The sequence below is a fragment of the Maylandia zebra genome, linkage group LG5 (genome assembly GCF_041146795.1).
Source record: "Maylandia zebra isolate NMK-2024a linkage group LG5, Mzebra_GT3a, whole genome shotgun sequence".
Lineage (NCBI taxonomy): Eukaryota > Metazoa > Chordata > Actinopteri > Cichliformes > Cichlidae > Maylandia > Maylandia zebra.
Window position 1 is genome coordinate 28233822 of NC_135171.1, and position 25005 is coordinate 28258826.

At 41.4% G+C, this 25005-nt stretch overlaps 1 protein-coding gene across 7 annotated transcripts in view; it reads left to right on the top strand.

The window, feature by feature from the left end:
* Nucleotides 1-25005, top strand: part of flnba (filamin B a) — a 63743-nt gene that overhangs the window by 26154 nt on the left and 12584 nt on the right. For 4 of the 7 annotated variants that reach the window (XM_014412900.4, XM_014412901.4, XM_014412902.4 and 1 more), the window contains exons 2-27: nucleotides 1104-1213; nucleotides 1324-1459; nucleotides 1875-1972; nucleotides 4188-4335; nucleotides 5129-5247; nucleotides 5528-5602; nucleotides 6271-6433; nucleotides 6544-6981; nucleotides 7605-7731; nucleotides 8840-8976; nucleotides 9279-9472; nucleotides 9572-9685; nucleotides 10467-10610; nucleotides 14882-15005; nucleotides 16858-17018; nucleotides 17591-17681; nucleotides 17865-18019; nucleotides 18183-18300; nucleotides 19839-19918; nucleotides 20075-20260; nucleotides 20358-20672; nucleotides 21539-21656; nucleotides 22041-22241; nucleotides 22889-23062; nucleotides 23149-23311; nucleotides 23720-23880. In XM_014412900.4, coding sequence (XP_014268386.2) covers nucleotides 1104-1213; nucleotides 1324-1459; nucleotides 1875-1972; nucleotides 4188-4335; nucleotides 5129-5247; nucleotides 5528-5602; nucleotides 6271-6433; nucleotides 6544-6981; nucleotides 7605-7731; nucleotides 8840-8976; nucleotides 9279-9472; nucleotides 9572-9685; nucleotides 10467-10610; nucleotides 14882-15005; nucleotides 16858-17018; nucleotides 17591-17681; nucleotides 17865-18019; nucleotides 18183-18300; nucleotides 19839-19918; nucleotides 20075-20260; nucleotides 20358-20672; nucleotides 21539-21656; nucleotides 22041-22241; nucleotides 22889-23062; nucleotides 23149-23311; nucleotides 23720-23880 — 4050 coding nt within the window. The remainder of the gene's footprint in view (nucleotides 1-1103; nucleotides 1214-1323; nucleotides 1460-1874; nucleotides 1973-4187; nucleotides 4336-5128; nucleotides 5248-5527; nucleotides 5603-6270; nucleotides 6434-6543; nucleotides 6982-7604; nucleotides 7732-8839; nucleotides 8977-9278; nucleotides 9473-9571; nucleotides 9686-10466; nucleotides 10611-14881; nucleotides 15006-16857; nucleotides 17019-17590; nucleotides 17682-17864; nucleotides 18020-18182; nucleotides 18301-19838; nucleotides 19919-20074; nucleotides 20261-20357; nucleotides 20673-21538; nucleotides 21657-22040; nucleotides 22242-22888; nucleotides 23063-23148; nucleotides 23312-23719; nucleotides 23881-25005) is intronic. The other 3 variants (XM_014412904.4, XM_076884178.1, XM_014412905.4) reach the window with 1 other exon arrangement.

The following is a 25005-nucleotide window of genomic DNA, read 5'->3' on the forward strand; positions in this document are numbered from 1 at the left end:
AGAGTTGAGCAGCAGCTGGATTAGATGAGCATATTAGGAATGGGGACTCTCAGTGACATCACACAGATCCAGTACTCAAAGACAAAGTCTGAAACTGTTTCTAGAGCAGTCTAAGCCTGAGCTTTACCATAATATGGCTTTCTTTGAGAGGCTGGAAAGTATGATGGGCAAAAGGTTTGACCTCAAACTATAAAACACTCTTTAAAGATGTTTAGTCCAATACTTTTTAAAATATTAATTACATTTGCTTTAACTATAAATGTATACACCATTATAAACATGTCTTCTCCAACATGTTCCTTTTACTTAAATATAACCTTCATTTAAATATCACACGCTTGCTTTAACAACTTGCTGCTGTTATGAGAGACTCTGAATAAAATGATTTTATCTGCTGTGGTCTGAACTCTGTGTGCAGCAGCTGAAGATGAACTCATGTTGCTGTGTGGTACCAGCTGGTACAGTAAGGTCTGGTTGATGTGAAATGTTACCCAGCAGCGCTTTGTTCAGACTGTGAGCTAAAAAGGTTTACAGCCACAAAGTCAGGAGCAGGTTTGTTGCTGGCTTGCACTTCAGATCTGCAGCTAAGCTCAGTGTTGCACAGTTCTGTGAAATGAATTCTGCAGCGTGAAATATCCAGTCCTGTGTGGCAGCAGAGGAAAGTGGGACACGTTGTAAATATGAATGTTGGTAGTTGGAGGTTAACGACAGTAGGATCTGGATCTGGACCCAGATGTGATATTTGTGTGAAAATGGGATTAAATGTGTCCTGGCTTACGGTGTTAAATTATCCTTACAGAAATTCCTGGATCATGATTTGTTTCCTCTCCAGTTAATTTTAAGTCCATCCAAGCCTCACTGTGGTAACTTCTTCTCGTAATTGCATCCATAACTTTGTAATCCTGCTAACAAACTGTACCAATCACGAAACCTCACTAAAGGGGGGGAAAATGAGCCAATAAACATTTAATAAAAGGACAAACGGAGGGATGTGACGGACGGAGATGAACCTTTTTATGGGATTGTGGTGCTTGGTGACATCTTAGAGGAGGGGGGCAAATAACTGATCTGAATCTGACCTGAGGTCTGCCTGTTTCTTTCAGACTCTAAAGCCATTGTAGATGGGAACCTGAAACTGATCCTGGGTCTGGTCTGGACTCTGATCCTACACTACTCCATCTCCATGCCAGTCTGGGAAGGCGAGGATGAAGAGGTAACATCCAGCTCGTGGTTTGGTTTTTAAAAATCACTTGTTTTTGTGGCTGTAAATGGAAAGCTATCTTCTTCAGGAGCTTTCTAACTGCAATGTGCTTTTGTATTCAGGCAGAGTCAAAGACACCCAAGCAGCGTCTGCTGGGCTGGATCCAACACAAAGTCCCCGATCTACCAATCACCAACTTCAGCCAGGACTGGAGGGACGGCAAAGTACTGGGAGCACTGGTGGACAGCTGTGCACCAGGTACGCCTTGTTGTTCCAGGCTGTGCAGGAAGTTTACCGTAACAAACTTCATTAGCAAAAATTAATTACACTGTATCGTCAGATGGCATTTTTGGGTGAAGCTGGAACTATTTGGCATGCAGCAAGCCTGTAAGAGCGGCTTTCTCACAGCATGGGTGTGTTTCCTTTGGAGTTTAACCACACTGGTATTTTTAATTACCCTGTGTGTGAAATCGAAGTGAAAGCCAGGCTCCATGTTTATGTATGAGATTCCTAAAAATGCCAAACTGAAAACATCAGAATTATAAACACTGTCTTTTAGATTACTTTTTAAACAAAGAATAATGAGTTTTATCTTATTGTGTACAACATGTAAGTGTTGCTAATACAAGCCCAACTCTTTGTAAACTAATTGTTTTGTTTCTGTTGTTTGCAGGCCTGTGTCCAGACTGGGAGACCTGGGATCCAGTCAGACCAGTGGAGAATGCCACCGAAGCCATGCAGCTGGCTGATGACTGGCTGGGCATCCCGCAGGTTGGTTTTCCCTCCATTGTTTGCCGTCACTGCTCTGACCTTTAAATAAACCTTTAAAGCATTCAGGTGACGTCATTTAGTGCCAGAATTTTTGTCTCCACCTCAGACACTCACTGTTACTTTGTTTTCTAGCTTTAGTTGGCTTTTCAAGTCAAACGCTTTGCTTGCTTTAGCATCCAAGTGTGAGGAATGCAAGAGAGGCTTTTAGTGTAAACAAGCAGATCACAATGGCTGCAGTTCTTACAACGCCATGCATTTTGTGTCACGCAGCCCAATTAAGGCAGAATCTGCTGTTCTGTGAGCTGCTGCCAGAGGTCAGAGGTCAAGAACATGATCAGATTATTATTTTCCTGATTTTTGCTGCAACACAGGAAGCTTTTTCATTTTTCAACACAAGCTTGTCTGAGGTTGAGGCAATGCAAGCCTAGAGTTTAACAGCTGTAACATTTCTGTAATGAAGAAACTTCACAGGAAGTGATTAGGAAAGTGTCTTCATCTTTTTGGAAGTGGGTACTTGGTGCTTTAGATGTTTGTTTGAGGATAACAAAATACTTTTCTCTCTGCAGCCTCATTTTTAATCTTAAGGAAAGAAAATGGTTGATGCTTGATGTGTTTCCTGTTTCACCTCCAGTCAGCTGACACTCAAACAGAAGTCTTCTTTAGAGAGTAAACGAAAACCCAAAGACTCACGGCGTCAGAGTTCATTCACATCCACATTTCCACCTGAAGTCATCACTAATGCTTCTGTGTCTGAAGCGACTGAGCCAGAATATCAGACCAAAGTAGTCTGTTTGCATTTCGATAGATGAAGTAGTCGCATATTTAATGTGAGCAAACCCCATTAGACCAGCGTTTCAAATTATGATGCAAGGGGTGTAAAAGTAACCCCTGTGAACCAAAAGTTCAGGCTTCATACTTTAAACATTGGGACATTTTCCCCATAAACAAGTCCGAATTGTTTTCCATGAACTTGACTCCTCACTAAAACTGCTGAGTTTTCCTTAATCTGTTTTAAAGCTACTAGAATAGCTTTGAATCATTCTGTCCAAAATAATCTTTACGTGTCCTATGTTGGTGCTCTTCTTCTGATTGGCTGCAGGTGTCTGCCTCTTCCTCATGACATCTTACAGATCCAAGAGTAGAAAAAAAACAGCATGAAACTTGAGGTTTTGACAGAGGTTACTTCTACACACTGATGTCATTACTTGAAACATTGCCCATGTTTAATTTATGCATCCACCATTGGTTGTGTGTGTGTGTGTGTTTATTCAGCATACACTGTGTGTACACCCTGTTTACACACACGCTCCAAACAATGAGCTCCATTTTTAACAGCATGCATCAAACCTTGGTGCAGTAAAGCCCCCCCCCCCCCCCCCCCCACTTCCTGTTTCCACATGACAATGCCCTCATGAACAAGGCCTGGTGCAGAAGGAAATGGCTTTCCCAGTTTGGTGTGAATGAACTGAACTCACCTGTAGAGATGCCTGAAATGAAGCCAGCTCAATAAATTTGGGCTAAAAAAAAGTGACATCTCCTCATGCAGCGCCAGCATTGGATCTCATTACTGCTCTGGTGCATAAATGGTTCGTAATTGGAAGGAAATGTGAAACCAACAACAGATTATCGCCTTGTCAAAATCTCGTTCGACTATCACATGTTCGTCTATTAGCTTTTTCCTTTGTATCTAGTTTGACTGCCTGTGTGGTTGCTGCGCAGTTTCAGATTCTGACTGATTACTTGGTAAAAGATCGTATCCTGAAGCTACCATATCATGTAGAGATGACTGCAGATTAACGTGGAAATGGCAATCTGTCAGAGTTATGTGTATCAGTTTATCTTGCGATAGGAAATATCAAATGTAATTCATTTTGTTTGTTTCAGTTAAATTGCCATAATTATGAAGATGGCGCAGAGTTTCTCAGCTTTTAATGGCAGTCTTGTGTCTGAGCAGGGAAAAAACAAACAAATCCTGTTGGTCATCATCAGATAACCACATGTGAATGACATCCTCAAGAACTAAACAGAACAGGAGATGTTAATGTGAGATGTGTGGTGGTAGAAATAAACACACACTCTCAGGCTCTGCTTTCCTGTTTACCAAATCAGAGTGCTCAGGGAAAGCTGCCTTCACACTGAGAGCCAAGTTCTGACTTCTAGGGACAGTCGGGTTTATTTATTTTGGACCAGCTATAAACGGTTTGTGCGATTGCAGGTGATCGCTCCAGAGGAAATCATCGACCCCAGTGCGGACGAACAGTCGGTGATGACCTACCTGTCCCAGTTCCCCAAAGCCAAACTGAAGCCCGGAGCTCCACTCAAACCCAAACTCAACCCCAAGAAGGCCCGCGCATACGGACCGGGTACGCGCACAAACTTGCAACACAAAATAAAGATTTTAACACTTCTGAAAACACTCGAGTTCATCTGGTTACCGATTCAGTAATTTGTTTTTCTCACTGTGTTTGAGCACTTGACACGCTGCGAGGAAACAAGCAGCTATAATCTAAACAATGGGCTGCACTCACATCTGATCCACACAAACACAAGGTGGTGAGGTCAACATTTGTTCTTTAACTTGGACTGTAAGTGAGGAGGAAATACCAGGAAATTAATAACAAGGCAACACAGACACCAACACGCCCACAGCAGCTACAGACTGACGGCTTGTGCTAGAAAAACAAAAGGACAAAAGATTTAAATATTTATAAAATAATAAAATGAATAATTATGTCAGGAGCAGTCTGTGTGCTGCAGCAGCTGCTCCCTCACGGGATTCTTGTCTAGAATTTGAAAATTGCAGTATTTGAATGCTTTCAGCTGAGCTTTTAATCTGTGGTCAGAGATGAACTAGCGAGAGCATGTTAATAAGGACAATTTGAAAGGGAAAAGTACGGAGACCCGTTTGTGACAATGTGAAATTCAATTAAAACACAGTACGTCCAGATTAGTAAATGTACACCCACTCATTATGGAATCTGATGCTGGACTCTGTAAATCAAACGGTGCACATAGAAGAACCCTTAATCACTCATGTCACTGTAAATCCATCCTGTGTGTTTGTGGTTCAAATATGTGTGCAGAAGGTTTTGATTGGGATTAAATGTGCCGCTTGTTGATCTCTAAAGTTCCTGAATTGACCGTCGTCCTCTGCAGGTATCGAGCCCACAGGGAACAGAGTGCTGCGACCTGCTGTCTTCACAGTGGACACATTCAGCGCGGGTCAGGGGCAGGTCACAGTCTACCTGGATCATCCAGACGGCACAAGAGAGGAGGTAAAATCCACCTCCGCATTATAGAGTAGCATCTAATGACAGGCATAAACATATTTGGCTTTATGGATATGCATTTTTGTTCTTGGACTGTGCTGGGCAACCCAGAGAGCCAAAGTTTAAGGAAAAAAAAATAGTGAAATTGTGTTTATAGCTGTTTAACTTCACAAACGCTAAACTCATGGACCTGTGTGTATACTTTATGCTTTTACTTCCTTTTAATTGGTCCCCCTTTTAACTACCTTAAACTTGCATGACATCCACTTGCATTTGTGTCGATCAGCTGAATGCGGAGCTTAACGAGGGCAAGAAGACGTACAGTGTCACCTACATTCCTCAGGTCATGGGAGCCCACCAGGTAGGCTTTGTTTTGACTGTGAACACGTTATTATAATTGAATCAGGACAGAAGAAACCCACTTTCTGTGTATCGTGGGGCAAGTATTTATTTAAAAAAAAACCTAAAGGTTATTGTTCCTCTCAGCAGATGTTTAATTAGGAATTATAACTTGTGTAATACGCTAATTTGCTTATGTTTCAACAACAGAAAAACGACCAGCAGATAAAAGCAGTGTATTAGTCAAACCTTTGGAATTAGAAAACACTGTCACCTACCTAGAAAGTGTTAATTTTCACCACGTCAAGTTTTTCTATTCTACGACTCTGAGTGAAGAAGTCCAGAAATACATGGACTTTTTTTACTGTAGTGAAGATTTGTGGTTCGATGTATTTCTTATTAAGAAATTAACCTTTAAAGAAAATTTATACATATTTATACAGTTGTATTCAATTTAATTGGAAAATGCAGTACCAGTAAAAATAGTTTTTTAATTTGGATTTATTGGAAAAATTAATGCCAGGTTTTTTTCTCATTGCTGTGTAATGAAAAGTTTTAAAATTACACGAGTTGTTTTTATGATATTATTTATTGTTATTTATTGTTATTGTTATTATTATTATTATTATTATTATGAATATATTTTTTTTTTAAAGCAGAATCTAGATATTTACTTTTAAATTGTTCTAGGTCACTGTGTTGTTTGCGGGCCAAGAGATTCCCAAAAGTCCCTTTGAGGTGAATGTGGATAAAGCGCTTGGAGATGCTTCCAAAGTCACAGTGAAAGGCCCGGGAGTCGAACCTGTGGGCAACATCGCCAACAAACCAACTTACTTTGACATCTACACTGCAGGTAAGAGCAGTCGGACACAAGAAGAAAAATCACTCTTTAAAATGTTTCTACATACAGAGGTGGTGTTTTTATGGAGAATCAACACTGATATTAAAAAATCGTCACTGTAGGTGCCGGTACAGGAGACGTGACAGCCATGATCAAAGATCCTCAGGGCCGGCAGAACACTGTGGAGGTGATGATGGAGGATAAAGGCGACAGCGTGTACCGCTGCACTTACCGACCCACGCAGGGTGGCCCGCACACAATCACAATCACCTTCGGAGGCGTTGGAATCCCCAAGAGCCCCTTCAGTGTGGACGTGGGCCCCGGTGAGTACATTGTTTTTCCCATTTATCTATTGCACAGCTTAAATCCTTTAAATGAAAGAGTCATCACCTGTTTACTTGTGCTGTCTCCTTCACTGGCAGCCTGCATGCCGGGAGCGTGCAGGGCGACAGGTCGAGGTCTCCAGCCGTCAGGTTTGAGGGTCAAACAGGTCGGTGATATCAAGGTGGACACCAGGAACGCTGGCAGTGGAGAACTGAAAGTGACAGTCAAAGGACCGAGTGAGTGCGGTTAATATCTTAGAAGCTTTTAAGAGAAGTGAAATAAGCTCAGACCTAATAACAAAGAGCCACCTTCAGAATCTCATTGGCCCAGTTTCATACAGACACTGCAGTTTTTGTCCATTTTCTGTTTAGTGACTTCACACCATGAAGCCCCCTGGTGTGGTCAGGACTTTCATGCTTTCTCTGTTGGCGGATGAACCGAGTGCTGGTAGTCTGGTCTTAATCACACATAAGAACCAGATGAGATGACGTGTTGTAATTTACTGTCAAATCAAGATTGGAATGATAGAAAACAGTATAATGTTTGAATCAGGCCTCAGTTTGTAGAGTACTGCAGTCCTCATTACACCACATAGATCTACTTTTTTTTTCTCTTTTTTTTTTTTTTGTCTGTGACTTTAGAGACAAATAACTTCCAGGCTTCATGTTGTATCCACCGGCTCAGTTTCCATTGTATGTTTCTGGATGTTTGTTTTCCAAAATGTCACATTGCTATTTCAACTGTGATTTAAAAGCTTGTTACTCACTCGGTTTTATTTATATAGCCTCATATTACAGCACACAAGTTTGTCCCGTTCCACGATGTGCAGACATATCACATTATCTGTGTGTGGTTTCAGAGGGCGTCGAGGAGCCAGTGAAGCAGCTCTCCAGTCAGGATGGGGTGTTCTCCTACGAGTATCACCCCACCAGTCCTGGGAAATACATCGTCTCCATCACCTGGGGAGGTCAGCACATCCCAAAGAGGTGAGCTTGTATGCTGCGTGTTTCATGGCATTACCTCAGCACATTACCTCATCTGATCTGAATGACTGGGTCTCCTGGGGCCTCAGGAGACCTCATGTTCAAGACCTCGTTTTCTTTTTGTCACCTTTCTGTGAAGCAGATTGCTTTTCTTTCTTTTTTCTTCCCTCTTTCCTTGTGTGAATATTAGTAATGGTGTAGGGTTTCTGAGAAGCAAAGAACATATATCAGAAGATGTACATGAATCTGAGGGATAAAACTGAACTGTGTGTAGTTCAGTCTTAAAATCTAGACCTCTTCACAGGTCACAACAGGTCAGAAATTTCCCTCAGCCTTCACATCTTTGGGGCAGGGGAGTTGAGAACCCCTTTAACAGGTTTCTGTTTTGTTTCATCCGGCACTCACCATTAGCTCGCTAAACTAAGCTCAGAGGAAGAAACTCCTTTATATAAGGAATATAAACTATAGCTGATCTTGAATCTCACCAGTGTCTGTAAGTCCAGATGTGGAGAAGATGGATGAGCCGAGAGGCAAAACTCCCAGGCATAGGTAGTCCGGTGACCTCAGCCTTCACGTAATGCCTCTGTACTGCAGTGCTTTTATTCATTATTTCAGTTTAAGACTTCCAAATTTTGGAATTTTCTACTGAAGTGATGTCTGCCTGCCTTTAAGATTGATGCTCAAAAGTATGTAGAGGTACATTGTTTTTTTTGTTTTTTTTGTAGTGACCTCTTTGGCCCAGTAAGCATAGTCATGGTTTGTGCCATTGGTGGGCATAAGTTTCAAAAGGCTAAGACAAAACTGGGAAAGTGGAACATTTAAAGGGGAAAAACTGTAAATCCGCACAGGCAGTTTTATTTGGAGAGCAACAGACATGAACAGCAGACTCTGTGCACACACACTGTAACTGCAGTGTCGGGTTTCAGTCCTGTGGGGCACTGTGGTTGGCTTGTTTGTTGACAGTCTTTTGGGTGATTTCAAACTGTGTAGCGGTATTTAGACGCACGCGCACACACACACACACACCATGCTGTTTTTATGCATATGTTGTGACATTACCAAAACAGCAGCAGACTGTGTGATCTGATTTTTCTTTTTTCCCCCTCTCCAGTCCATTTGAAGTAACAGTTGGTCAGGAGGCGGGGCCTCAGCAGATCAGGGCCTGGGGTCCAGGTTTGGAAGGAGGCATTGTGGGTAAACCTGCCACCTTTGTAGTGGAGTCCATTGGCACCGATGTGGGAGTGTTGGGTGAGTGATCACACCTGGTTCAGGTTCACCTGTATTTATCAAGCTGCTGCTGAACCAGCAGAAGACATCAAATCTTTTCACCAATCATAATTTCCTTCACTACATCCATAAACCTTCTCCCAAAGGGGGATTGGGCTTTGAAAACAAGTGAAGGGGTTAAAAATCATACGCTACATATAAAAGATGGATGTTGCCACTTCAGTACTGGTTGCAATTTTGAGCCTGAAATGTTACCACTGAATGTATCCAACCTGCAGTTCTTTACACCCTCACTAACTTAATCTAACCTGCTGTGTCTTCAGGTTTTGCCATCGAGGGACCTTCACAGGCCAAAATCGAGTGCGAGGACCAAAATGATGGGTCATGTGACGTTCGTTACTGGCCAACAGAACCTGGCGAGTATGCCGTCCATGTGACCTGTGATGAAGAGGACATCGAACACAGCCCCTTCATGGCCTTGATCATCCCTGATAACAACACTAGCTTCCCAGATAAGGTCAATGAGACTCTGAACAAACACGAGCACATGTTCAGGTGTTTTTAATTGAACAATGAACACTTAAGTTGGGGAATGACTTTTGTTTTGCGTTTGCAGGTCCAGGCTTACGGGCCGGGGCTTGAGAAGAGCGGCTGTGTCGTCAATCAGCCTGCCGAGTTCACTGTGAACGCTGAGCATGCTGGGAAAGGACCTCTGAACATCACAGCTCAGGTCAGAAGCAGAAATCCTGCCCCAAACTTTTAAGGATATATTATTTTTTATTTTTTTATTTTTTGCAATAATGCCTACCATTATAAACAAAGATTAGCTTAATATTTGTTCACCTTTAAGTTATATTTTTTAATTACTGTAAGAAAGTTTCCAAACATGACTGTGGGAATAAACGTGTGGAATTCGTTTTTGCATCCAGTTCCTCATAGTTTGATCATATGGTGAAGTTCATGTTGGTTTATGAGCTACATGTAGATGAACTAAATCAAAGTTCACAGGTTGCATGCAAAGTGTGAGTGCAGTTAAATGTTAAGACATTTTTGACCATTTGCCACTCAAACTGCTTAGCCATGGGGTGACCCAGTTTTTGAAGCTGTTAATTCAATGTGGTGGTGTTTTAAGTGTGAAACCCTGAGATCAGACCCAGGGAAGACTTGCTGCTTTGGGTCTGCTTCAGTGTCACCCTGAAGATGGTGGTGGGAGTCTGCTTAGCCCTGCTGAATAGACTGCCAGGAAATGAACGAACAAATGGATGAAATGTGCTTTTGCTTGATGTGGTTGTCAAGTTTGTCTGCCTGCTTAGTTCCTGGTGCTGTTGTCTGTCATGTGATTGAACTATGTTCATGTTACCTATGGTTTCATAACAAATCCTTCAATTAAAGAAACTTTAATCAGATTTCCCATTATAACAAGAGAAAACGATACCATTTAATTCATTCAAATATATTTTTTGTACCCATCTTTGTCCTATTGATTAACTGACTTCCTGTTTGTTTGTCAGGACGCAGAGGGGCTTCCTGTGGAGGTCAAGATGAGGAGCAAAGGTGATGGACTGTATAGCTGCTCCTACACACCCACCTCCTCTCTCAAGCACACCGTGGCTGTGTCCTGGGCGGGAGTCAGCATCCCCAAAAGCCCCTTCAGGGTAAGCAGCCAATCACAGAACCCCGTTACTACAGGAAATGATAATTCCCTGCCCAAATCTGAGCATCTTGCCATGGCAGAAAGCATCAAGGTTGTTCAGTCGGAGCATTTAATTAAGACAGAGAGAGTAGAAGTTGTTCAGTCAGAGCTGAAGGTAAAAAGTACAGATGAGAGCTGCAAAACTAAGAGGCCTCTGATTATCATAACTACATCTATCGAGGAGAGGTACACCTCTTAGTTTAGGTGCACAGAGGTTCATCGTACAACAAAAAATTTAAGAAAAACTTTAAATATTATGAGAATTAAACACTTCACATGAAGAAATGGTCAACTGAGATGCATGGATAAGCCTGTAACTCAGTAGATTGCTTATTACATTTACATTCAAGTATCTGGTATTCAATATACCTTCATAAATGTGTTCAGTTGGACGTGGGAGGATATCTGTAGTTTGGGTTAGTGAGTTTGTTTTCTTCGTCAAGGAAGCAAACCTTTCTCTCAGCGTGTATCTGTAAAGCGTCACAATCATCAACAGATGGTTGTTAGAGGAAGGAATCAATATCTCGTGTCTGATCAAAAATTTAGAAGCTGAAATGTTTTTGATTTTTCAAATGTTTTAGTTTACACTGTTCTAATGAACTCCGTCATAGTAATGTTGTCACTGTAACAGCTGTTTGTCCTTCACATTATCACTTAAAACCCCTAATCTTAAAACTTGTTATGTAGACTCTTGATGTAACCAGTCTTCTGCACTGTAACCACTGTCCATGCATTTTTATTTTTTTTGTGTAACACTTTTTGGGTTTGAGTCCCACCTGAAAATCACTCACCTGAACCTTTCTGATCCCAGCTACAAACCAGCTTTGACGTATCAGCAGTCATCATCTCCAAAATGTCAGTACTCACCATATAAACCAGCTAGATTCATGGGTCATAACCCTTAAGAAGAATCCTAAACTGAATTTGCTCAAACTTTTTAGGCAGTGCTCACTAAATAGTCTACAATGTAATGACCCCTGTGGTGCTATATACCAATAACTATCAGTTTTGTGAGCCAAACTTTATTCTTCGGGTTACAGATAAAGCTCCAGTTTTGATTTAAAGAAAAAACAAACTCTTTACTGTAAGTATTAATGATGTCACAGAAACGAGGGCTGCTTTTTGGCATCTCAGATTTTGATTTTGGGCATGAAGTGAGCAGCAGCCTCATGATGACATCGCTTTCAGGACTACATTCAGCCTTTTTAAGTACATGCACTTAAGATTTAACTACATTTCTAATGTTTGGTTATCATTTAAAAGTAGACTTCTTCAAGGGGGTGGATCCTTTTTTAAAACCCTTAATGGGATTGGATTAGCAAAATACTAATGTCTTAGTCACAAAAGTGGTTTCCTGTCAGAAAATTGAAAGATAAAAATGTTTTCTTTTCATTTTTGACAAACTAAAAATGTAGGAGAGATCATGCAAAAGCAACTCCCATCATTGGTATAAACGTGTCAAAGCCTTCTGGTGTAGCTGGTTTAAAAGATTTTGGATTTAGCCTCAGTTTACCAGAAATTATAAGACTCAAAATAATGAACTCTAAAGAATGACAGCATTCTTTAGAGTTCACATTTATACTCTGCAAAGCCAGAGAGGTTCAGATAAGTGAATTTTTAACAGCATGTTTGTTGTTTTTCCCTCCTGTTAAATGTGTTCATGTTCAGGGAAAACCTTTTCATTCCATGTGTGTATTTAATGAGATCAACACACACTTTCAGTGTAAAGTTGCTGATGTGTGAAAGTCATCCACATCAAACATACATTCTGAACACAGATACAATTGACCCATGATTTTGAGTATAAGGGCAAAACTGAGAGTGAAAAGGTTTTCTTTTTCCATTCATGTTTACTAACCAGTCTGTAAACCTTTTATTTTACTTTTTGAAATCATTGTTTGAGTTGCTGCTGTTTGTTTTGAAGCAGTTTATCGGCTCTTTCTCTTTGATACAAGTTTAGTTCCACATACATTACACACAAGTCCCATGAGAAACTGCCGTAGAGTCTGAGATTCATGAAGATCCCAGCAAGCATGAAGAGCAGGCAAAGACATTCAGCTTGTTGCACGTCTGTTATCCTTTCAAAGTGTTTAGGGCTAGACTAGACTTTCAGAAGCTTTTGCAACAACCTGACTGATTTCTGTAGTGTTCACGGTGGTCCATAAATCACTTCAGCCGATGGACACCTTGTGATGTCTTAGTCACTGATTGTTCAGCAGGCTTGTTCTGAGCTGCAGCGACTTGCGTGCAGGCTTCCTCGTTCTGACTGCGCCTTTCTCGAATTTCAGTGAAGATACTTTGGGTGGATAAAATGCAAACAGACGCACCCAGCTCTCAGCACTGCTGGGAGCCTACAGCAGTGACACCTTTTTAATCAAATGTGTAGGAAAAGAATCCAGCATGGGAAAGAGGTTCATGGTTCAAATCTGGCTCAGTGTAAACTGTCCACTGCTGTGCTGGTGAGCTACAGACGAGGGAGTAAAGAATCTGTTTAAAAGCCAGAAACTGAAGCAGAAAGTTGATTCTTTTGTGTCAAAATGAGCTCACTTAGGCAGCTTCCATACACACATTGTATCTAAGGTGCAAAGTCCATCTCTGAATCCCTCTGGGAACTTATTTGGGCAGTTATTTTTAGAAGTTCTCTCGGATGACTAAAGCAGTTTGATTCCAGTGTTTACTGCGACATAAAGTCCACACCATGTTAGCAGCTCTTTTTATGCTGTCTAATTTACCCACTAGTGAGTGGACATGGTGTCTGTCGCTCCCTAAGCCGAACGGTTTACCGCTGCCTGCTGTGTGTCAGAGCGCGTATCGTTTATCTCCCGGCTTCTTTTGTGACTAATCCTCTGGAGTAGTTGCAGAATAAATCAACCTCTACACCCTTTGACAGTCTGCTTGGGTTGGGCTTTAAAAACAAGTCTGAAAAGAGCACTCATCAGCTTAAACACAAGTTGCAGAAACTGTTTGCACTCATTGCACTGATTTCTACTTTTATTATATAGAATGAGTAGATTTCCTTTTTTAAACATCTGTAGTGACTTAAAATCCTTTAAATCAGCTTTTAGAAGTTTGCAGAATTGTTTTTTTCCCCCTCCGTTGGCGCCTCATTTGAGATTTCTGTGCTTGCATTTTTGTTTTAAAATATTCCCAGTAAATCTGTAACTAACGTGTTTACTGAAACCAACTTTAATTTCAGTCTGTACTAAAACAACAAAGCACTTAAACACTTTAATTGCCACAAGTGGAAGTTGATTTCAAAATAAATGAACATTTTATTTAAATGTTGTTCTGTGTTTGGTTCATTTCTTTTTCTTAGGCTTTGCTCATTCAGTTTCTTTCTTTCACTCGTTCACTGATTTCTTGTTTAAAGCAAAACAAAGTACAACAAAATCTAAACGCTACATGCAAATGCAGGGAAAGGGGGAAGTGACCAAAGACCAGGCAAAACAAAGTCAGAATCCTGAATCGGACCCAGTAACTGTAGCTGTGATGTGGAATAATTATTGTACAGTCTTGCACTGGAGATGTTATCTAAATGGCACAAAGGACATTTAAGACTTTGTTTCTTAAAAAACAAAAGTTTTTATGATGGTGGTAAAATTTTAATATCACATCAAGACACTAGAGTTTCATATGGGATCAAGTTGATGATCATGAAGTAAATTTATGGCATTTATTAGTTGGACTTTTCCCCCTTTTTAAATGCCAGAAATTCATATTGAAGTCCCAGCAGTTAGTTTTCTGCACCTGTGAAGTTGTTAACCTGCACTTAGGCAATTTACTGTGTTTCACTTTTCATTCAGTGTCTTTTTATTATCAGTTTTTAGTTTTATTAGAAATGCTCTTTACTGTTAGAGTAAAATTGCACAACTGTGTACATTGTAGATGTGATCTGCCTGTAGAGAATTCACTGTTTAATGCCACCACCCTGGTTTATTGCTACACCTTTCAGATGCTTTTTGGAAACATTGAATCCTCCTCACCTGCTTTCCTCTTAAGTTATAGCTGTGTGAAGCCAGCATTAATAAACGTGATGTTGAAATGTGTTGCAGTAAATATGCTAAGAATAAATTTAAAAAATGAAAAGCTGTGCATCTAGTTTGGAGCCTTGTGGTTCTCTGTATTATAGCATTCATTGTCGTCTTAATTTTATTTTATTTCTACAAAATTTGACTGCCTCACATCCTTAAGGAGATTGAAATAAGTGATGTCACTTCCTGTTGGTGCCCGTAGGTAAATGTGGGTAAAGGCAGCCACCCCAACATGGTGAAGGTGTTTGGTCCCGGAGTGGAGAGGAGTGGACTGAAGGCCAACGAGCCCACACACTTCACTGTGGACTGTTCAGGAGCTGGAGATGGTAACTCGAACACACTAAGAATCATTTAGACAGGAAATCCTGACTGTTTTATCACACTTCAAAAGAACTTGCTTAAAGGGGATGTGCTTTTCTTTGGCTGGGACATTAACATGTATAACCTTAAACAGTGGTGGATCCACTTGTACTTCTGTGGTGTCACAGAGTAGATATGCCTGATGTGGCCATTAACCAAGATAATAGCTTCTAATTTAGACCCAGAGTTGGGGGGGGGGGGGAGAGAGAGAGAGAGGGAATTGTAATTTTGTGCTTTGTATTTGGTCAAGTTGTTTCACAAACTTTGGGGTTTGAGTGTTAGGAGTAAGCAAGGTGTGTTCTGTTTCAGTGTCAGTCCAAGCAGCAGTTTATTAAAAGCTAACAAAGTATCACAACCGTAAAACAACCGGTTTTGATACCAATATGCCGGTTCAACACCAGACTTCAGATTTGGATATTCTAAAATGAATCAACTGGAAAAGATTTGAAGCAGAAAAACTACTTCCATGAACAAGTTACGCTGACTGTTCTGTGACGTTCGAGAGAGTAGCCTTCTCCTTTTTTTTTCCCTCTGATTTCATCATCAGAGGGTACCCACTCCTACATTCATTTCCATTCTGCTGCATCTTATGAACTCTTATCTAAACTTGCACTTCAAACAAGTCTGAGGACGACTAGTATTTGTCACTGCATTAATGAATAGAGACAAAGCACACGTTCAGGTTTGAGTGTGCATATATTCTTTTAATGTGGTGGGGAGCATGTTTAGGCCGGTGCATGCGGGTGATGAAGCATGATCCTGTGTTACTACTCAGGAAGGGTCAGATGGATGAATTTCCTGTTGGGATGTTTCTGCCTTGAGATCATTGCCATGACATACCAGAGGAAAGAGAGGGGGGGTCGGGGTGTAGGGTATATTACTGTAGTATCATTCAAAGGCTACATTCATTTTAAAGTGAATGCACATGTTACAAACAATGTGTTTGTTTGTTTTTTTTTACTCTGCTCTGTGCCAAAAGAGCTGTTGAAATTCAATTCAGCCTGGGGGCAAAAAAGTAAACTGCTCTAAAAGGCTAAAAGAATTATTTGCAAATGCTACTAGAATTTATTTATTTTCAAATTATAGTATCAGTATGTTCAAACTGGAGAAAGTAACACTTATGTAGATTTATTTATTTTTCTTCTTCCATGTCATTTTCATGACAGGAAACGCTTCTTTTATGAATCCCCCCCCCCCCCCACCAAAAACACACAAAACTTTGCCACAGTGGTGATGCTCATATTAAAGTGTGTGTGTGTGTGTACACATAAAAACTGCATTTGTTTTAATCTTCTAGAATTAAATTCTTAAACATTACAGTATGTGCAGTGGGGTAATTTGAGCTTTTTCTTTGGGACAAGAGAGAATTGTGAAGGTCATCTGCTAACACTCTGTATAGAAAGAAAAAGGGTTTCTGAGGGGTTTCTCAGGAGTGGTTTCAGGTTATCAGTGGTTTCCCTTCAGGGGTGGGCAGTTTCTGCTGTCTGACATGGTTTCTTGTCCTTTTCTTATCTCTCATACTCTGAATTCCTCTGTTGTGATTGATAGCTCGGGTCTTGTGCTGCAGGGAGTGCCGATTGTGTTGCACAGGTGGCTTATTGTTTATATTAGAGTTTTTGGCAATGCACCATCCCGGAGGTGTGAAGTGTTTCTGAGAAGAGACGATTGACTGAGGAGCAGAAACTGAAGCAGGCAGCGCCACCTTGTGGCAGCCGGTGTATACACTGAAACGATCATCGGCCAAGAAATGAGATTATTTGGAGTCTGAGTCATAACTGTATGTTCACGATATGGTTATGGTCAACTGTGTTTGTTCAGGTGATGTCGGCGTTGGGATTAAGTGTGACGCCAACATGATCAGCGACAAAGAGGCTGACGTGGATTTTGATATCATTCCCAACGCCAACGACACGTTCACAGTCAAATACATCCCTCCTGCTGCTGGAAGGCTCACCATTAAAGTCCTGTTCACTGACAAGGTACAAACACACTCCTGAAAGGATCGCCCTCTGGTCTGAGTGCTCGCTGTCCACAGTCTGGAGTCAGAAGTGATCACATTTAGATGAGTGTGGAATGCAGAGCATGATTTACTCCATAAACTGCCTGCAAAGTACAGATAATTTCTATCAATTGATAAAATACTAGTTTTTCCCCTAGTGTTTTAAGTCTGCTTCAAGTCAGATTTGATGAATTTATGAGTGCCAAAAAGACATCTTTCTATTTTAATGTTTTCATCATTTCTAAGTTGCTAAACCTGCTCTGATTCCTACTTGTATACCACTAGTGAAATAGCTCACTTTTTTCTACAGGAGAAGTCTGATGTTGGTGAAACACAACATAGAAAAGAGCGAGTGTCTTTTAAAATCTGTTTGACCTCATGATTTAAGGCTTGTATGAAGAAATGCATCGATTTTTCTGCGTTAAATATGACGTGCCAATAAATGTGTTTACCTTTTGGGCTTTTCTTTTCGCTCCATAAGCTATGCTATAGAATGTCCACTTTTAAGAAAAAAAGGTCTTACTGTGATTTTATTCTGGTTACTTCACACAGGAAGTTCCTCAGAGCCCCTTCAGTGTCAAAGTCGATCCTTCACATGATGCATCAAAGGTCAAAGCAGAAGGTCCTGGACTGGCTCGCACTGGTGAGAGAGTGGATTTAATGGGACATTAAATTTATTAGAATAGGTCTTAAACAAAAATCTGTCATTGAGCCCAGTCTTTTAAATCAAAGGTTAGTCCTTGATATGATCTGCTATTTGTAGGCGAGACTGTGACAGTATACAGAGAGCATTATTACAAGTAACCCCTTCTCTTATTCTGTCCAGGTGTGGAGAGCGGAAAACCGACTCATTTCACCGTGTTGACTAAAGGAGCAGGTAAAGCACCGCTGGACGTTACCTTCTCCTCTCCCGTGAAAGACTTTGACATCATCGATAACTACGACTACTCTCAGACTGTCAAGTACACACCTGCACAACAGGTACATCAGATTATTTCTAGTGCTTTTTATATTTTGGCACTTAACACTTAAGGTTCGTCATGTCAGAGTGTCACAGATCTTGCAAACTGTCCAAAGTCATGATGGTAAATGAACATAGTGCTTTTAGTGTTTGTTCCAGAGTAAATGATCAGTTTCTTTGCAGGGGGAGATGACAATCGTGGTGAAGTTTGGAGGCGACCCCATTGCCAAGAGCCCCTTCACAGTTGGAGTCGCTGCACCACTGGACCTCAGCAAAGTCACTGTGGATAACATGGATGGAAGTAAGCTGACTTCCTCTTCTGTTAACTTCCTCAACTGTTTAGAAAAGTTCTCTGGCAAAGAAAGAACACAAGTTATATCTTAAAAATAAATACAAGATTTTGTTTTTCTGACATGAGCAGTAAAGCATAACAAATGACTGCTTATGCTTCTGCAAAAAAAGAATATCTGCAGATTTGCTGTTGGTTCTTTTATAACATGCAAGGAACTTCAGGATGGTTCCTTCCCATTTCTGGTACATGAGTCGTTTGGTTTTGTGTTTTGTTTTTCTTTTGTTTTTGCTTCCAGGGTCTAATGAGAATTGATGAGTACTTTTCATCGGAGATGAAATCAAAGTTAAGCATTGTACAAATGTTTGACTGTAATTAAAGTTACAGTGACAGTCAACAGAAATTGTACAAGAGTGATCTGGATGTTGAGCTCCCGTTCTATCAGTCATCAGTTTTAGTGTTTGTTTTTTTGTTTTTTGGCCGTTTGGCTCTTTTGCCATCAGAATTATTGTCTAAAGGCAAAGAAAGATGCCCAAAGGATTTACTTTACTAAATGGACCATCCCAGCCTTGCCGTAATGGTCTATTTGATTCACCTTTTATTATTTTATTTTCACTTGCTAAATACGGGACAGACTTGACTGGGGAAAGAAAGAGGGGAAGAAAAACAGCGGAGAAGAGGGACGGGGATGAAGGGCAAAAAACAAAAACCAACAAAATAAGCAGACAAAAAATACATATATCGATCACCTGTTGAGAATGAAAAAAGAAAACGAGCAGAAGAAAAAAGAAGAGCAATACAATAAACAACATCGCAATGATGTATGGGAATATAACGGTAAATATTAAACATTATTGTGCAGCACGTAAGATCGACAGTGCACATTGTGCTTTGAGCTGGGAGCCAAAAAGGGTGTCGTTTGTGGGTGTGATCACCCGTGTGTACACCTGTGAGCATGGACGCGCTTGTATTTAAAAGGTTCCTTCATGTAATGATCTGCTAGAGGGTGTGGGGGGGCCACAGCCCCGTCCTCCAGGGCATGAAGCAGGTATGGAGGAGAGCAAGACTCCAGACATCCAGAGGCCCTCAGAACACAAGAGACCAAGGAAGCCCAACAGAGGGGCAGCCGCACCACTGTCCCAGAGAGAGCTGAGGAGAGTCCCAGATGAGGGCTCACTCAGCAGCCGCGGAGCAGAAGCCAGGGGGAGTTGCAGTGACGTGCCCGTGAGCTCCGCCGGCAGCCAGCTGTGCCAGAGTGACCGAGCCCCGGGCCGAGAGGCCGAGGGCACCCCACCCCCCGAAGTGGCCCGAGCGAGCCCCAGGCTCCAGGCCATAAGCAGCCACCAAGGAGTGAGCCGGTGTGTACCCGGGCGCCCACCCCCGGACACAAAGAACCACCAATGCACTGATGTCTGAGGGCGTCTGTCAGGGGAAGTGGTGGGGGGAGATAGGCCTCCATACCTTAGAGGGCCTGAAACCAGTTTTGGTGTTAACAGAAAGTTTCTAGGTACTTCAGGAGCAGCCACTTATAAGTGACTAATGTCTTTCAGGAGTGGAGGTTAACCAGGAACAGCAGTTCATGGTGGACACAAAGGGTGCTGGAGGTCAAGGTCACCTGGTGGTAGAACTGGTGAGTGTCAGAGAAACCTCATATTGACCTGTGTGGGGGAAAAATATAACTGTTAGTAAGAGTCAGTCTTTTTATTAAGGTTGGATAAGGAAAATACTCTTTCCAAAAATTTTAAATTCTGGAAAATCTGTTTTCTTTCTGCATATGTGGTGTTAGCTGAGTCCCAGTCAGCAGGCAGTACCTTGTAAAGTTGAGCCTCAGCCCGGTAAAGCAGATGTCAGTTTGGTCCGTTACACCCCCACAAAGGAGGGAGTGTATGCTGTTAACGTGTCTTATGATGGACACCCCATCCCAGGAAGCCCCTTTCCTGTGGAGGCCCACCTGCCTCCAGACCCCAGCAAGGTAATATCAGTTTGTTCTGTAAGCTGACAATTTTACTTGGTCTGTTTTAACATGTTAGACACCTCTATGATTAATAATGCGTTACATCTTGTTTTAGGTGAAAGCCTTCGGTCCTGGTCTGAAGGGAGGCTTAGTGGGGAACCTGGCTGAGTTCACAATCGACACCAAAGGTGCCGGCACTGGAGGTCTGGGGCTGACGGTGGAGGGGCCGACCGAGGCCAAGATCGAATGTTCAGATAATGGCGATGGGACCTGCTCAGTCTCCTACCTGCCCACAGAGCCTGGAGACTACCTGGTTAACATCCTGTTTGAGAATGTCCACATCCCCGGATCGCCATTCAGAGCTGACATCCAGATGCCCTTTGACCCCTCCAAGGTGGTTGCCTCAGGATCGGGCCTGAAGAGAGCCAAGGTGAGTCTGCAGGGGGAGTGAAATCTGGATGAGTGCAACAAATATGCTGCTACAACACTGCTTCTGAATTTCTCTGCAGCTCAGAATTTTGGCTCGTTAATCTTAAATTTGTAAAGTTAGCTGCTCTTTTATGTGGTGATCTCTGGGTTTCAGTAGGAATGCAGAACCACCTCCTCCTCCCCACTTCACCCAGTAATATGTTCCAGTCTTTGTTGTAGCAGCATTTTCCAGTCTTAGTGGGAGTTTCCGTCATATTGCGCAAAAATCTTCATAGCTTTTGACTGTATGGTGTAATTTCCTCCACTGGGTGTGTTACAAGCAGCGAGAAATGTGACAAATTGACCTGCACTTGATCCATGATGGCAGCCTTTCCTGCTTTTCTTACAGCCAGTGGATTCATTCCTCTGTTTAGGGAAGGTGTGTGTGAAGTGGTGACTTCTGAAAAGTAGTGCCAGTCAAAATGTGTGACTAACTAGGGAATGAAAAAGGGTGTCCCACATGAACTGAGACACCCGGTCAGCCAATATGTATGTAAATGGTAAATGGCCTGTATTTATATAGCGCTTTTCTAGTCCCTAAGGACCCCAAAGCGCTTTACATATCCAGTCATCCACCCATTCACCCACACGCACCCATGTGGTGGACTCTGCTGAAATGCAGCCAGGAAGAAATTTTCAAGTTCCTCAGAATTTATTCATGCAATAGGCACAAGTTCAGTTTTTCATTGTTCGAAAGTTGTGCTGCTTTTTAAGTTCCTTAATCTCATCTCATCCTGTCCTGTGTCTGCTTTAGAGTCTGACTCATCCTTTAAAATACTCTCCTGTCCTGAAAGTCATAAAGTCTGATCCATGTTACTGTCTCTTCAGGTTGGGGAAACCAGTGTTGTAAATGTGGACTGCTCTCAAGCTGGACCGGGTGAACTCAGCCTGGAGGCTGCGCTAGATTCACCCCCAAGCAGCCCTACTGGTTCAGGCCTGGGCTCAGGTAACTATTTAATTCAGTCATATAAAAGTTATACATGTTCAAAAGCACATTTAAAAAGCTGTATTCAAATAAAGGCAGAGCCAGCCATTATTCACTGTTTATGAAAATTGGGATTTAGAGACTTAAAAGAATACTTGATGATCAGTTATTTCAAGTGAAGAAAGTTTCCATTTCGTCCCCTTTGCTTCTTTAACATGCCTCACCAGGGGGTAATTGTAGAGCTTATTTAATATCATGAAATATGGCTGGAAAGCTGTCGTTTGGCTTTGTCAACAGACATGTTCATTGGTGAGATTTTGTATGTTTAAACTCCAGGTTTTCTGTTTTAAAGCAAAAAATTTTGGTGGTTCTCCATGTAGCACAAATTCTAATTTCATATTCCAGGTGCAAAAGCGAAGACTGAGATTGTGGATAACAAAGACGGGACCTACACGGTGACCTACATCCCTCTGACTTCTGGCATGTACACCCTGCTGCTGAAGTATGGAGGAAAGACGGTCCCTGGTTTCCCTGCTAAGGTGATGGCGGACCCTGCTGTGGACACCTCCAAAGTCAAAGTGTTTGGACCTGGAGTGGAGGGACAAGGTACAGTATATATTTAGTTTGATACAAATCCAGTTTAGGAAGAATAATTAAATGAGTGGTGTTCAAGTTGAGCAGTACTGTTTATTTTTTCCTGTTTGGTTTCTTTTGCTTTGCATTATCCTGCACAGTTGAATATTATACAAGTTAGAAGTCATAGAAAGTGAATTATACAACTTAATAGCATTCGCTACAGTGGTTAATGAACCTAATATGATCATCCCAAGCACACGGCTGAGAGTACATAAGCTCCACCCACCTGCTTATGTTTAATTGAGGGGCAGCCAATCACAAAACAGTTTTTTAAATAGGGTGGCCTTACAGGGGGAGGAGATAAAATGGCTTATGTCAGACTGGGTTTAATTGAGAGACTCCACTATTGTGCTGAACTTTGAAGTGTTAATATTCAATGCTTCTCCATTTTTTGTGAATTGAAGAATTTTGCGTTGAGGGACTGTGTGTATTTTATGTAGTATAGTTTTTAAATCCCTTTGTGATATCGGGGTAATTTCCAACTTGATAAAACTCCTTCATAAGTCAACAGGTAGAGATGACTTGACAGCCTGAGTAAGTTTGGTGATGATCAAAAAACCTCTTGTGCCCAGTCAGTTCTGCTTAAAACACGCCTTCCTCTGTTTCCCTCCCTCCAGCTGTTTTCAGAGAAGCCACCACAGAGTTCACAGTGGATGCTCGTTCTCTGACCCGGCGGGGTGGCGACCACATAAAGGCGGCGGTCAAGAACCCGTCTGGAGCTCTGACAGACTGTGTGGTTACAGACAAGGCCGATGGCACCTACTGTGTCGAGTACACTCCTTTTGAAAATGGTAACGCATCCAGTCAGAACTGAACTGCTCAACATAAAACCTTTTTGTTGTGAAGTCCGTTTCATTTGTGTCAATCTTTATTTTAGGCGTCCACAGCGTCCAGGTTCTGTATGATGACACTCCAGTTCCCAATAGCCCATTCAGGGTTTCTGTGTCAGAGGGATGTGACCCGAGCAGGGTGGTGGCTACTGGCCCCGGGCTGGAACAAGGCCTGACTGACCAGCCCAACAACTTCAACATCTTCACCAGGTACTGCTGGGCAATAAAGTATGCACATATATCCTTATAAATAAGGAGCAATAAAGTAGATAACTGTATGAGTCAGTAAAGATTATAGTTAACTGACAGAAAACTGAAACTACACTTTTACAGGGAATATTTAATTTAAGACTCTTTGGTTATATTTTTAAATGCACCATGTGTGACGAGGCATTATGCCTTTTTGTTTCAGTCTTTTTTTCCTTTTCTTTTTTTTTTTTTTTTTTTTTAAGCCAATATAAACAAAAGGTAAACATTTTGTCATTTGCGCACAACATTTGTGCGCAAATGACAAAATTGGCAATCAAATCATGTAAATCATCCTGTATCATCTGCAAACATTTGAACATTTTGGTAGATAATTAAAGTACAAATAATTTGGATGTGGTGTTCCTTCAGAGGGGCAGGTATTGGTGGCCTTGGCATCACTGTGGAGGGTCCATCAGAGTCTAAGATGTCTTGCACAGACAACAAAGATGGCAGCTGCAGTGTGGAGTACATTCCCTTCACACCAGGAAACTACGACGTCAACATCACCTATGGAGGAGAACACATCCCTGGTGAGATGATCTTTTTTTTATTTTTATTAATTTGGTTCCCTTACTAGCATAATAAGCTGTAGCACAGGGGATGGTTAAACCTGTAAAGCGTGCAGGAAAAACCCTACCTTTTAAAAATGGAAAGACAAGCATTCAGAAACAGTTCAGAGTAAACCAGGTGAGGTGTTTCAGGCATGTCCACGCTGGACACAGAACACGCTGGAAAGATTATTTCTCTGAGCTAGTTTAGGGAACACCTCAGCATCCTGAAGAGTTTGAGTTTAACAACCCTTGTAGTTTATAAAACAACTTTCTTTGAGTGTATTTCATCTTAAGACCTTTAGCTTAGACTGCTGCCCTTGCAACTCAAAGTTGGATAAGGAGTGAATGGAGAAAGCATTTCATTTGTTTGAGACAATTTTCAACTGCAAGTTAATCACATTTGAGTCTTTTGTGTGCGAGTTGGTTAAAATAGGGTGGAAAGATCAGTATTTCTGGACCACAGTGGAGCTCTGTGGCATAGATAAACAGGAACTGGATCCAGATGGTTTGGGTCAGTTTTCTGAGATTTGTTGACAACAGAAAGAGAGAAGAATTTAATCAGACTTAATTCTGGTAATGTGAGAAGGCTCATGAATGGAGGAGGAATGGTTCTCATCAACATGAAAAACAGGAATAAACTAATTTAGCACAGCTTCACTAAGCTGTTTCACATGCGTTCATCTCTTAAAGATCTTTAATGTCACTTTAATAACACTTTGTTGCCTTTTCTCTCATTTGTACCTATAAACAGATGCTAATGATAAAAGGTGCAGTTAATGTTTAGTTGACATTACAAAAATGCTGTTATTGGTGGTTTGAAGACATGTTGAGGGTTTTGGCTTAATGTTTTAAAGATGTCAGTTTTAAATTTCTTCGACTGTGGTCTGAAAAGTTCTCATGTTTCTTTGTTTGACAACTTTTATGCGATGACTTTGTTTCTGCAGAGTCATTCAGCAGATACTGCAGCACTGTTATCTCTGTAACTTTGCATTTGTGGAGTGATTCACAGACATGTTGTCAGACAGTTATCCAGTATCTAGGAGTGCATTTTATTAGCATTTATTAAGAGGTGGCTTCACTCTGCACATCTGTCTACATGTCTGT